The sequence below is a fragment of the Saccopteryx bilineata genome, chromosome 2, assembly GCF_036850765.1.
Source record: "Saccopteryx bilineata isolate mSacBil1 chromosome 2, mSacBil1_pri_phased_curated, whole genome shotgun sequence".
NCBI lineage: Eukaryota > Metazoa > Chordata > Mammalia > Chiroptera > Emballonuridae > Saccopteryx > Saccopteryx bilineata.
In genome coordinates, this window is record NC_089491.1 from 183,063,141 (window position 1) to 183,078,309 (window position 15,169).

Below are 15,169 nucleotides of genomic sequence, written 5' to 3' on the forward strand. Positions count from 1 at the left end.
AAAATATTGCATATTTTTCAAGTCCTAGATAATTATTTATGAATCCATCCACCATAAAAGGAATTATTCAACACTAGCTAAATCATTAAATTTATGAATTATTGTTGGCTGACTTGATTAGGTCTCTCCTTAAAACCAACAGTTTGAAGACAGTTCTTTGAATTAATTTGACATTAGTGATTTCAGAGGCTACAAAACACAGGAACATGGTGTGAGGAGATGCTTTTATTCTGTGCTCTGTTTTCATTAACTGACAAAAAAAAATATTTACTGATATTTTGGCTCAAAGTCATTGCATAAGCTATCTTTTACATAAGAGTAAATTAAAAATTAAAGTTTCCTTTTAAATTAGCAAGTAATAATTGTTTAATTACAAAAGAGGAAATGCTTGATAACTTCTTTCTGTGATGTTAAAGGAAAATAATTGTATTGTTGAAGAAATGAGGATCAGTATCGAGTGTGGCTCATTTTCAAGAAGAAATTTATTTTAATGACTGGAGCACTAAATCTCTCTGAAGCTATGAAATAAGTATTTACAAATCATGAAGAAATTTTATCAAAATATACATCTCATTTCTCCCTTAGCTGCCAGGACCCCACTTCGCTCCAATTCTCTTCCAAACTTAGACTATCATTACTTTGCAGTATTGCCTGTCTGTTCCCAGTGCTTTTATCCCATATACCCCTGCAAAATGATCTATCCACGCCCATGAATTCAACTGCCACCAATATGCTAATTACCAAAGTCACATCTTCAACACAACCTCATTTTACTATCTCAGTACATATTTTTTAAACCTTTTTTCTATGTAACAGGGATCTCAAAATCAACATTATTATCTCTATTTATTATCTCTCCAAATTTATTATCTCTACTTCCTACCCCACACTGAAATAATCACTTGGCCCTCCTGCATTCTCTCTCAATCAATGGTTTCTTCTCCTTCAGTGCTGTAGGTACATCCATGTGTACCCATGGCCTTACAATTACCAAAGCAATGCCATACTTCCAGAGGAAGGAGGCAAGAACCCTAACATCCCCCACTGTAATTCACTTTGGCCTCTGGAGATCTATGAAGCCCAATTTATATGCATATTTCACAAGTTTTTAAAAATGGTAGCCTTGCTCTCTGTGGGGCCATAGGTAGTCTGAGTCAGGCTGTATTCCCCACGCCACATCCTCATTTGCAACTGCCGCTCTCCAGGAACCAGACACTGACATCTTCTCTGCAAGCCCCTTCTCCAAATAGTCTGTTCATGCAAACAGAAGCCTAGGCGAACTTCTGGCCTCACACCCCAAATAAATCTGAATCTATTTCATCTCAACCATCACAGCCACACAGCCACACAGCCACACAGCCACACAGTCCTCTGCAAACTCAGAGTTCGCATTTCCCATCATCTCTCACTCACCTGCATCACTGTCACAGAGGCAGGCAGGAAACCGACATGAGAAAAATAATATGAAGTTAAAATGTCCAAATTTATAAACAGACACTTTATCAACTAATTTTTCAATTACTTAATATTTCTGAAAGGTCTACGGGGGTAGGGTCAAAATTGTGGCTTGATAAATATTTAACAGTATGTTGCTAAATCTATGATCTAAAATTAGTATTCCAAACTCAAAATGCTTCCAGGATATTCAAGTTAATCTGGTCCAATTTAATCACTTTCTTCAGAAGAAGCTGCTCACAAAAAGTAAATCAAGTAGCACACTAATGACAAAACCAATTAATCTCCCTGCATTACTTTTCTACTGCTGCATCACAAATTACCACAAAGTTGGCCGCTTAAAACAATACCAGTTAATTAGCTCAGAGTTCTAGAGGTCAGAAGACCAAGCACAAAGACACTGGTTTCAAGGGTCAGGCTACGCAGAGACTAAAATCAAGGTGTTAGCCAGCTCACCTTCTCATTTGGAGCTCAGCTCCTCTTCCAAGACCACGTGGCAGAATTCAACGTCTCGCTGCCGTTGTAGGACTGTGCTTCCTAATTCTCTGTTGGCTGTCAGCTGGAGGTTGCTCTCAGCTCCTAGAGGCCACTCCCATTCTTATCCATGTGGCCCTCTCCCTATTTAAAACAAGCAACAGATCTTCTTGCTTGTGTCAAAAAAGAAAAAGAAAAAAAATTTCCACTCACTCTGAATCTTTCTCTAGAAAGAGTGCCGTCCCTGATGAGAGCAGGCTCACCAAGGATAACAGCCTTTTCTTAAAGCCCCATTATATTCATAGTTCAGGCCTACATTTGAAGAGATGGAATTAACAATGTACACCAGAGGGGAGAAATCCTGTGGGACCTCTTAAAATTCTGTCTACCACATTACCATTCCTACTTATAACAATTCTTTCCTATGCCCTGGTCAGGGATAGGAGGAAAAACTAGAAAAAGGAACAACAGACATGGGGAGAAAGAAAAATGTGTGCAACTGTAATGGCTTCTTTCATTTGCCACATATGTGAACTTGACAAAATTCTAAAATCTGCACAGCATTCAATGTGCAACTATTGAATTTCTCAACTTCTCTGGCCTTCAGGTTCATAACTTATAAAACAATGATTCTCACTTTGTATGACCACACATTCATACATATTTATATTATAAAGTTTACTAGGTGACAGAAAAGGGGAGGAAATGGTCTCAATCATGTTAATATCCACAAATAGTAGTCTCTACAACCAGTTAATGAAAAAGCAGACTCCTCCGTCTTTGACAAATGGTCTGTTTGCTCTTCGCATCAAAACCTTCTCTGAAGTATTACTTCTATTTGTAGAATTACTATCACATCTTTGCAAATATTTTATCATTTTAACTTTTTAAGTTACAGTCACATTAATTTTATAATTTTAAAAATCCATGTAAAATAGATAGAGCATAGTTCACGTTTCTCATTACACAAGTGGGAAAAAAACCTGATTTTGGGAAAAGTTAAATGATTTTTCCTCAACAACTTAGGAACAGAAGCAAGACCAGATTTCAATGTATTTTTCATCTGGCCTGAGGTACTTCCTATTCCACCATTGATACATACTCTTTATTAGGAAACACCGTTTTGTTTTAAGTGTACAAACATCCTATCTTGGTTCCCTTGCTTTGCACAGGGCATAGCATGGCCAATGCTTGCTGTTGAGATAGACACTGAACACTGCCATATGACAAACACGGTTCCAGGAGGGGGCGCTGGGGCCGCCCCAACACAAGACACAGCCCTGCTCGCATTAATTAGACAAAACTAATTAATATCAAGTCCTGATATTAATTCTGAAAACAGTGACTTCTGACTCGGTCTCCAGGGAACAGCTGTACCCCCAAGAACAAACAGTCCTGACGTGGGCTATGGAGTCAAGCAATGACAGTAATTACATCATATATTGAAATAATAACCAGTCATAAATTCATCACAGTGGAACATTTCATTTGAATTCTGAAGAATAGCCAATATGATTTTAAAATATGGCCTCTGAGAATAATTTGGGTCACTTACTCACTAAAAAGTTAACACATAATAGTGATTATGGGTCCACCATGTTCTACAGTTATGGTTTTTTCCACTTAACCCTGCAGCAAACCTTTAAGTGTAGGTGCTATTATTATTATCAATTTTAAACTGAAGAAACTAAAGAAGAAAATTGGCCAAAATCAATTGTTTGGAGCATTGTCTCAATATCTCAAGGTTGCATGTTACTACCCAGTCAGGGCGCATACAAGAATCAACTAAGGAATGCATAGATAAGTAAACAAAGCAATATCGCTTGCTCTCTCTCTCTCTCTCTCCCTCCCTCTCTCTTTCCCTTCTTCCCTCTTTCTCTCTCTCAAAAATCAGTAAATAAAATTTAAAAAAACAAAAAGTAAATTCAAGGCACTGGGAACTTATTTTTTATGTTTATTAAAGAATGTTATAAACTGAAGCAGTAATCTGATCTGATATAAACCTAGTATGATCTAATATGACTATGATACAATCTGATCTGAATCGTATCTTTGAATAGAAAACGCACTGTTACTGTTTCTACAGTTTTCACAGTGATAGTACCTGCTTCTTTCTCCTAACATTTCTGCTATTTATAAGAGAGTTTTCATTTATAAAGGAGTTACATAAAATAGAAAAAATGTTTACTGGACACCCCCCTCCAATCAAAATCAAATTAAATTTTTCTCTGGGATACATGCCAAATATAGCAGGTTTTATCTTTCCAAACCTCTGTCTTTAAATAATACCTCCTCTCCCCACCTTCAAAGCCAAGCAAACTTAAGTAGGGGTGAGTATTTGTTTATCTGAATTTGAACAATATTTTTATAACTGCAAACCAAAATCATCCTTTACAAATAAAAATGTATTCTTTCTTTAAGAACTTAATTTGTGTCCCACAGTTTTAGCATACAGCAGAAAAATATGTGGTATATATTTTAAAGATTCTTTTTATGTAGAAAAGGCCAGATAGTGGAGAAACTAGCGTAGAAGTATCTTTAGTGTACTAGAGTCTCAACAGACTATCTTGGTCATCCAAATATCTAGAACATTTCAACTTTAATAGTCTTAGAGTTTATGTGACCTTTTTTATTTTTTATCATCTAATTTCAGTTCTTCCCACCTACTGCCTGATACATGGAGAATGTTTTATTCTCACTGTGTGTGTGTGCTTCAAAACAAATATATTTATATATAAGAAGAAATGCATCAGTATTCCCATGGTATCTTTAAACTAAACTAAATTCAAGAGATTTATGGCTTAAGTATGAGTACAGAGTACATTTTCAAAAAGCCAACCTTTCTTCAAATTCTGTACTTGGGTATGCAAAGAGAGACAAAACTATCTGGCAACTGCGCTACATTCTTCTCATTTTCTCTCGCCTTTCTTTGTTCCATTCCCTCCAACAATTTTCAAGTCAAATTTACAGGAAGCTTTGGAAAGCATAAAACCACTTTACAATTATATGCTTAACACTTAAATACCTAACAGCTTATCTAATACTTGTTTAAATAATGAACCTAATTATGACAATCATTAGCATTTTTCCATTTGCTCTTCTCTAATTATAATAGCACAGTACAAAGGTAGAAACATAACATAAATGAGGCTGAATAGAAAAGAGCAAAGCCATAGTCACAAGAAGTGGGAGAGGTCTCTTGACATATTTACTAATGCACAGTTAAAAACGTTTGCCAAAATCTGAGAGTCTTGGGCATGAGTCTTCAATAATTTTTATGAGAAGGGAAATTCTGTTCCCCAAACAGGGAAAAGGAAGAGTCAAAGGCAAGTTCTTCCTCCAGTGGTTCATTTACTTCTGGTGAATTTTTCCTTCATAATTAGCTAATCTCATGCTTAGACTATCATAAACACTCATGCCTAGAGGTAATAACTGGACAAAGAAGTAGTAGAGATATCAGACACATATCTGAATGGAAAGCTTTGAGAAACACTCTAAAAACCACTCAGAGAATTTATTTTTTCTTTTATTCATAATTTGTAAAGTTAAAAATAAATCTCATATTTCAAAAAACATCAGTAAGGCAGAATAGTTATATTAAAGACATGTCGACATCAATTAAAACTACAACCTTTAAAAATAGAGTAGGATAATTTCAGCTATTGAGAAGGGCTATAAAGAAAAATAGTACAGTATGACAAAATGATAAGAGAAAGGATGGAGACAGCATTAAAATAAGTTGAAATACGCAGAAGATGTGACATATTTCTGATCTCTGGTGATAAAACTCAGAAAGGTAAGACCTGGGGCTGGGGGAGCATTTCAGACAGAGAGAACAAATGCATGAGGTCACATCTGAATAACTAGAAAGAAGGCCCAGTAGAGGGCGTCCTAGGGATATATTGATATGCCAACAGGTAAGGTATGGTAGGCCAGAAAAGCAGTAAATGTTCTTCTAAAGACACTGATACCTTTGAGAGAAAGGGAATTATGTGATGTAATTGTTTGTAAAAGATTGTTTTGGCAGCTGTGTAGAAAACAAATCACAGGAGGGCAAGAATCAAATGAATCCATTAGGGGTTAGTATAGAGCAGACATGATGATGGCTTAGAATAGATGCTAGCAGTGGAAATGAAGACAAATGAATATAAATGAATAAATGAATTTATTTAATATATATTCATATGTTTGGATGGCAAAGCCAACAAAATTTTCTGATTTATTTATGGATAAGGTAGTCATACATTGCCTGTTCACCTGGGACAAAACCGATTTCTGTCTATTGTCCCAGTGCCTTATAGAATTAGTGGCTCTTTTATTCTCAACATAACCCCAGTTTGAACAATAAATCATAGAGTTGCCCTGGCTATTGGGGAATAAATAATAAAGAAGATTCAAAAATGACTCTTCAGCTTGAGTAACAAGAAGTTTATGGTATTTGTTTCAAAGATGGTCTATTAACAGTATCAAAAAGGATAAAATATAGTCAGAACTTTGTGTCCCGTGTTATACTCATGACTCTTTTGTGTTCACAGTCATCAGTACCATATTCCTCCTTCCATTTCAATTCAGTAGATATGTAAGCATCTCAAAACTTCAATAGGAAAAAAAATAAATAAGGCAAATTAAATAGCCATGTAAAAAATGATAGCTCAAGTAACTGGCCAGAAAATTAAGAAAAAGAGAACCATTTTCAGGAGGAAGCAGCATGTACAGGAGTAGATATCATGATGCCCCCTAGTACTTCTGTTCATGTGGTGATCAAGTTCATGGACAGTAATCTTCGGTCAGGCAAGGCTGTAAGAATGAGCTCTAGCCTGGAGTCTGCAATGAGTGTGTACTACTAAATGAGTAGAAGGTAAGACTCTCGGGGAAAATCTCAGGGGAAAGAATCCTAAATAGAAACTGCTTTGCTTCCACAAAACATGGCACTGGTCATGGGTTTTTAAAAAACACACACACACATTAAAAGTGAGGAACAAAGGCTACATAAGAATTCTTCTTTAGAAGAAGGATAATGGCACAGGAACATCTTATGTCTAGATACATCGAAGTGATGGAGATAGCCCTGTGTAAATTAGAAGTCAAGAAATGTGTTTGGATATTTGTAAGCTGTCATTTCCTGAGACACGAAATGAAAGATTTAATATGATTTTGCATTCTGAGAAAAAAATTCAAGGTAATGTGGCCTGAATAAATAACTACTATCTATTCTCTACACACACACACACACACACACACACACACACACACACACAAAGCTACTGCTTTTTTCCCCTTTATCCAAAGGAGAGCAGCAATAATGAAAAAAAAAATCCTCCACAGTTTTTTCTTAATTCTAAAGTTCAACAGATTTCCTCAAGGCCAAAAGAGAATTTCAAACCAACTGTGAGGTAATTCTTAAACCAAATTAACACCAAAGTTTACTACTAGAACCATTTCCCTTTATTAATATTTAAAAGCCAGTTAAGATTAAAACCTCTTACTATAAAATGAACCTATATATATATATACAGGCTCATTGACTATGACGGATAATTGACCGGAGACTGTCAGTTTACATGCCAGGTAAAGGAGCAAATGGAAAGATTAGTTGTGTTTCAAAAGGAATTGTTGCACTTCAGCTGTTACCCATAATTCTTAGACTATTTTAAGCCTCAGTTTTGTGAACCATCCACCTACTATGATTTCCAGTATTACCCTAAATGGAAGAATCCTAGCAATGCCCAAGGGATTGATGCTGATTTCTTTAATTTTGGTAATTGGTTTTGTCAGTTGATAGCCTTGGGATGAGCCAAACAGGATTGAAGAGCAGCAGGACTTAACTCGAGTCTAAATTCAGCTGTAACATCATAAGGAGGAAGGGAGGAAGAAGAGAGAGTATGAATCCCTTTAGGCTAATTGAATCTACTCTACATTCCTGTGGACTTGGTTCAATCTTTTAAATATATATGGTTCCCACAGAAGTATCCCAATTATCTTTTAAAAACCACTGAACTGAAAAAGTAATTGCTAAAAAAACATGAGAATTGAAAGTTAGGTGAAGTCCACTATTTGTTCAGGTTTTCAAATCAACAGCTGTGGGTACATTGAATTAGGCTTCTGACTATGTGCAAATCTCTCTCAACTTGCCACTGTCTTGCTTTTATTCTCTTAACAGAGTTCTTTAATCACAGATATTTCCAGAAACCTCACACATCATTGTACCCTGTACTCTAAATTAAGCTAAATATCATTTAGATGTTATCCTTTAGGAGTTAGGTGCTACCTAAATAATATCAATTTTCACAAGGCTGCCTAAATATTGTGTTCCACGCATAGCTACCTTCAAGCCCTTGCAGTGACTGCTCATTTTACTTAACATTAGAGTCCTCCTTTGTTTCAGTTTCAATTTGGATCTTGGCTTCATCAGTGGATTCAATTTCAACATGACTTCAAAATAGTCTCTAATGTCTAGTCCGGAAGAGTTAAACTCTTGGGGAATTTATTTAAAAATGATATTTAATGGACTGATTCGAAAGCTTTCTCTACAAATAAGGGATGAGCTATAGGAAATCGGACTGTGCACAAAACCTCCTGGCAGTCGTTTATACATGCATAATCTAATAGAATATTTTTTACACTCTCCCACAAAGTTATCAAAATTTTACTGGAGGATGACGTCAGAGTAATGGCGGGGTAGGAAGCGATACCGATAAATCTCCCCCAAAACTCAACAAGATCTTCAACCAGAAACAGAAAAACCTATACTTGGAGCTTCCAGATGCTTCGCAATACACCCAAAGGTATGATTGAGTGAAAAATTGGCTAAATATATAACCAAACCCTGAAGGAAATAGGGAGTAAGAAATGCTCCGCCTTCCTCACTAACCTAAACAGGGCGGCTTTCTCTGGTAACTGTGAATATAGAAACTGAGGCGGGCAAAGGGGGTGAATAGATCCAGGCCGCCACGGCACAAACGGCCGAACCAGGCTGTGGCACGGAGATCCAAGCCGAGGAAAATCTGATCCTGTGGCAACCCGGGCAATACAAGCTAACACTCGCGCCAAACCCAAACAAAGAAAGACAAGCGGAGCGGCCATTTTACCCGGTCTCCTGGTCGGTGCACAGTTAGTGGGCGAGAAGTTCTTCCTAGGCCCCGAGAGTGGGTGCCCGTGTTGCCCCATGGAGAGGCAGGGTCAGAGGCCTTTCTGTGGGCCGAGGGCAGAGTCTCTGGGCAGCCCCAGCGCCCTGGGAAAGCCACGCACGGGAGGGAGTGAGAACTAATTCCAACGGTGGAGAATTTCCGTGCTGGAGAGTGTTTCACTCAGAGGGAAACGCTGCCGGCCTCATATCCTGGTTTGCACACTCAGATAAGGAGTGAGCAATTCCTCCGAGTGCCTCGGCAGTGCGCGCTCGTGTTATCGCACAGAGGGGCAGAGTCAGGGGCCTTTGTGTGGGCCAAAGCGGAATCTCGAGCTGCCCCAGCGCCTTGCAAAAGCCGCGCACGGGGACGGAGCGAGACTCAATTCCAATGCTGCAACTTTTCCCTGCGGTTGGGAGTTTCACTCAGAGCGTGAGACTGCTGGCCGGGTACCTGGTCGCAGACAGTAAGTGAGAATTTCCTCCAAGCGCCCCGGAAGTGGGCGCCCGCTTGTGTTACCGGACAGAGTGGCAGAGCCAGAGGTCTTTGAGTGGGCGGAAAGCCCGCCTGATTATGCTAGCAGCTCTGACTGACTGAGCCTTACCCAGAGCCCTGTGCTGAGTGGAAATAAAGTGGGGAGTTGCCAGCTCTTTGAGCCTCTTACTATCCAGGCAGAGGCAGCAGCAACCCCATAGCTGGATTATCAGGCTACTAACTGAGGAAGGAAAGACTAGGAGAAAGGCTCCAGGAACACGGTCTCTCTCACTGTCGGAGCCTATAAATGCTAATGAGCTTCGACTCCCAACGAGACTAAAGCACAATACATGACATTGCCATAGAGACTTATCAACTGAAAACCTCTACCTGAGCGTGCCAAAGGGGCAGAACCCGGGGTACAGAGTCACTGACCAGGAAGAGGGAGAGAAAAGAAAAAGCAAGAAGATAACCTCTCAAAATCAAGAATAATCTGCAGACTTTATAACCTATCCCATTTTATTATATTTGTTCGTTTGTTTCTCTTATCTTCATTCTTGATACTTTTTTTTCCTCCTCCAATTTGGCCGATTAACTCTCTACTGGTCTTACTCTCTCCTCTCCTTGAACTACACTACCCATAAGTGTTACATCTCCCATTATCTTTTCTCTTCTCTTCCTTTCTCTCTATGAGGGTTGCACTCCAAAACCCTTAACTCTCTCGCTCTCTCTCTCCTTTCTTTTTTCTTCTTTTAGTGGTTCCCTCTTTTTTTCTCTCTCTCTCTTTCTTTTCTCCCTCTATATTAGTTTCTTCCTTTCTCCTTTACATCTCCTCTCATTCTAACCTCAATAACAAACAAATTATCTTATCTGGGACTCAAACCTATGTTTGTGGCATTTTGGGGGGTTTTTACTTCACCTTTTTAACTCAGTAGCAGTGCTCCTATCCCTGGCTCTCCATATTATCTAGTTCTTGTTCCACTAAATACAATAGTAATTTTTTAATTTGTCCCCCCATTTTTCCATTTTCCTCTTATTCCTCTCATCATATCTCTAAGACAACCAACACCTAAAAGCAAATCATTTTATTCTTGACCCAAATTTTTTCCTTATTTGCTTTTTGTGGTTCCATACGCTCTTTTTTTTTTCTTTTTTCTTTTTTTTTTTTTTCCTTTTTTTTTTTTTTTTTGCCCCTTTATTACTTTTCCCCAATTCAGGCCCTCCATCACAGGCATTGTTTGTTATAATTCACAGTCCACCACAAGATTTTCTCAAGAAAGAGGGGAGAGGAGAGGAGAGGAAAAAAGGAGGGGGGGAATAATTTACTTTTTTTTAAAATTTTTATTTTATTTTATTTTTCTTTATTTCATTATTAATTTTTTTTAAAAAAACACAACTCTTTTCGATTTTTTATTTTTTTTATCTTTTTTAACTTTTTATTCTTTATTAAATCTCATTAATACTATCAACAAAACCACCCTCAGATGCCATTAAGGAAGAGAAAATCGAATATCATGGATACAAAAGAAAGAGAGGTAACACAGCTAGATGAGAAAAAATCAATGGAGAAAAAATTTAATATATTGGAAACCTTGGAGCTAAATGACAGAGAATTCAAGATAGCAATCCTAAAAATCCTCCGAGATATACAAGAAAACACAGAAAGGCAATTTAGGGAGCTCAGAAAACAACTCAATGAACACAAAGAATATATGTCCAAAGAAATTGAAACTATAAAAACAAATCAAACAGAGATGAAAAACTCAATTCACGAGCTGAAAAACGAAGTAACAAGCTTAGCTAATAGAACAGGTCAGATAGTAGAGAGGATTAGTGAAATAGAAGACAAGCAACTTGAGGCACAACAGAGAGAAGAAGAAAGAGACTCAAAAATTAAAAAAAATGAGATAGCCCTACAAGAATTATCTGACTCCATCAAAAAGAATAACATAAGAATAATAGGTATATCAGAGGGAGAAGAGAGAGAAAATGGAATGGAGAACATACTCAAACAAATAATAGATGAGAACTTCCCAAGCCTGTGGAAAGAACTAAAGCCTCAAGTTCAAGAAGCAAACAGAACTCCAAGTTTTCTTAACCCCAACAAACCTACTTCAAGGCATATCATAATGAAATTGACACAAACCAACAGCAAAGAAAAAATTCTCAAGGCAGCCAGGGAAAAGAAGAATACAACATACAAAGGAAGGCCCATTAGATTATCATCAGATTTCTCAGCAGAAACTCTACAAGCTAGAAGAGAGTGGACCCCAATATTTAAAGTCCTGAAAGAGAGGAACTTTCAGCCACGAATACTATACCCATCAAAGCTATCCTTCAAATACGAAGGAGAAATAAAAACATTCACAGATACAGAAATGATGAGGGAATTTATCATCAGAAAACCCCCACTCCAGGAATTACTAAAGGGGGTTCTCCAATCAGATACAAAGAACAAAAAAAAAAACAGAGCCACAAGTAAAAGCTCCAAGAAGAACACAATAAAACCAAATTTAAACTGTGACAACAACAAAGAGAAAGAGGGGGAGAAGATGGAGATTAACAGTAGCAAAGGACGATGGAGTGCAAAAGTACTCACAAAATAGTTCGCTACAATGAACAGGGTAGGGACCCTTTTCATTACTCAAAGGTAACCACCATTGAAAAAACCACCACAGAAGCACATGAGATAAAAAAGATAGCAACAGAGGAAAGATGTATGGAATACAACCAAATAAAAACAAAAGATAGAAAAACGAAAGAGAAGGATCAAACAAGACACAAAACTAACAGAAAGCAAGATATAAAATGGCAATACGGAACTCACAAGTATCAATAATTACACTAAATGTAAACGGATTTAACTCACCAATAAAAAGGCACAGAGTAGCAGAATGGATCAAAAAAGAAAATCCAACTGTATGCTGCCTACAGGAAACTCATCTAAGTAACAAGGATAAAAACAAATTCAAAGTGAAAGGCTGGAAAACAATACTCCAAGCAAATAACATCCACAAAAAAGCAGGTGTAGCAATACTCATATCAGATAATGCTGACTACAAGACAGGAAAAGTACTCAGAGACAAAAATGGCCATTTCATAATGGCTAAGGGGACACTGAATCAAGAAGACATAACAATTCTTAATATATATGCACCAAACCAAGGAGCACCAAAATATATAAGACAGCTACTTATTGATCTTAAAACAAAAACTGACAAAAATACAATCATACTTGGAGACCTCAATACACCGCTGACGGCTCTAGATCGGTCATCCAAACAGAGAATCAACAAAGACATAGTGGCCTTAAACAAAACACTAGAGCACCTGGATATGATAGACATCTACAGGACATTTCATCCCAAAGTGACTAAGTATACATTCTTCTCCAGTGTACATGGATCATTCCCAAGAATTGACCATATGTTGGGCCACAAAAACAACATCAGCAAATTCAGAAAAATTGAAGTTGTACCAAGCATATTTTCTGATCATAAAGCCTTGAAACTAGAATTCAACTGCAAAAAAGAGGAAAAAAATCCCACAAAAATGTGGAAACTAAACAACATACTTTTAAAAAATGAATGGGTCGGCCCTGGCCGGTTGTCTCAGCGGTAGAGCGTCGGCCTAGCATGCGCAGGACCCGGGTTCGATTCCCAGCCAGGGCACACAGGAGAAGCGCCCATTTGCTTCTCCACCCCTCCGCCGCGCTTTCTTCTCTGTCTTTCTCTTCCCCTCCCGCAGCCAAGGCTCCATTGGAGCAAAGATGGCCCGGGTGCTGGGGATGGCTCTGTGGCCTCTGCCCCAGGCGCTAGAGTGGCTCTGGTCGCAACATGGCGACGCCCAGGATGGGCAGAGCATCGCCCCCTGGTTGGCAGAGCGTCGCCCCTGGTGGGCGTGCCGGGTGGATCCCGGTCGGGCGCATGCGGGAGTCTGTCTGACTGTCTCTCCCTGTTTCCAGCTTCAGAAAAATGAAAAAGAAAAAAAAATAAAAAAATAAAAAATAAATAAAAAAAAATAATAAATGAATGGGTCAAAGAAGAAATAAGTGCAGAGATCAAAAAATATATACAGACTAATGAAAATGACAATACGACATATCAGAATCTACGGCATGCAGCAAAAGCAGTGATAAGAGGGAAGTTCATATCGCTTCAGGCATATATGAACAAACAAGAGAGAGCCCAAGTGAACCACTTAACTTCCCACCTTAAGGAACTAGAAAAAGAAGAACAAAGACAACCCAAAACCAGCCGAAGAAAGGAGATAATAAAAATCAGAGCAGAAATAAATGAATTAGAGAACAGAAAAACTATAGAAAATATTAATAGAACAAGGAGCTGGTTCTTTGAAAAGATCAACAAAATTCACAAACCCTTGGCAAGACTTACCAAGGAAAAAAGAGAAAGAACTCATATAAACAAAATCCAAAATGAAAGAGGAGAAATCACCACGGACACCGTAGATATACAAAGAATTATTGTAGAATACTATGAAAAACTTTATGCCACTAAATTCAACAACCTAGAAGAAATGGATAAATTCCTAGAACAATACAACCTTCCTAGACTGAGTCAAGAAGAAGCAGAAAGCCTAAACAGACCTATCAGTAGAGAAGAAATAGAAAAAACCATTAAAAACCTCCCCAAAAATAAAAGTCCAGGCCCTGACGGCTATACCAGCGAATTTTATCAAACATTCAAAGAAGACTTGGTTCCTATTCTACTCAAAGTCTTCCAAAAAATTGAAGAAGAAGCAATACTTCCAAACACATTTTATGAGGCCAACATAACCCTCATACCAAAACCAGGCATGGATGGCACAAAAAAAGAAAACTACAGACCAATATCTCTAATGAATACAGATGCTAAAATACTAAACAAAATACTAGCAAATCGAATACAACAACATATTAAAAAAATAATACATCATGATCAAGTGGGATTCATCCCAAATCTCAAGGATGGTTCAACATACGTAAAACGGTTAATGTAATACACCATATCAACAAAACAAAGAACAAAAACCACATGATCTTATCAATAGACGCAGAAAAGGCTTTCGATAAAATACAACACATTTTTATGTTTAAGACTCTCAACAAAATGGGTATAGAAGGAAAATATCTCAACATGATAAAGGCCATATATGATAAACCATCAGCTAACATCATATTAAATGGCACTAAACTGAAGGCTTTCCCCCTTAAATCAGGAACAAGACAGGGTTGTCCACTCTCTCCACTCTTATTTAATGTGGTACTAGAGGTTCTAGCCAGAGCAATCAGACAAGACAAAGAAATAAAAGGCATCCATATCGGAAAAGAAAAAGTAAAGGTATCACTTTTTGCAGATGATATGATCCTATACATCGAAAACCCCAAAGAATCCACAAAAAGACTACTAGAAACAATAAGCCAATACAGTAAGGTCACAGGATACAAAATTAACATACAGAAGTCAATAGCCTTTCTATATGCCAACAATGAAACAACTGAGAAGGAATTCAAAAGAATAATTCCCTTCACGATTGCATCAAAAAAAATAAAATACTTAGGAATAAACATAACAAGGAATGTAAAGGACTTATATAATGAAAACTATAAACCGTTGTTAAGGGAAATCGAAAAAGATATAATG

The 15,169-nt window shown here is 37.6% G+C and overlaps 1 protein-coding gene across 2 annotated transcripts in view; it reads right to left on the reverse strand.

Moving 5' to 3' along the window:
- The window catches only part of TAFA2 (TAFA chemokine like family member 2), a 574,649-nt gene that overhangs the window by 445,188 nt on the left and 114,292 nt on the right, over nucleotides 1-15,169 (reverse strand). The window contains exon 2 of one of the 2 annotated variants that reach the window (XM_066258879.1): nucleotides 1,912-2,069. The exons of the other annotated variant lie outside the window; for it this stretch is intronic. Within the exon in view, the coding sequence (XP_066114976.1) occupies nucleotides 1,912-1,919 (8 nt within the window). The 5' untranslated portion in view covers nucleotides 1,920-2,069. The remainder of the gene's footprint in view (nucleotides 1-1,911; nucleotides 2,070-15,169) is intronic. 2 annotated transcript variants of the gene reach the window in all.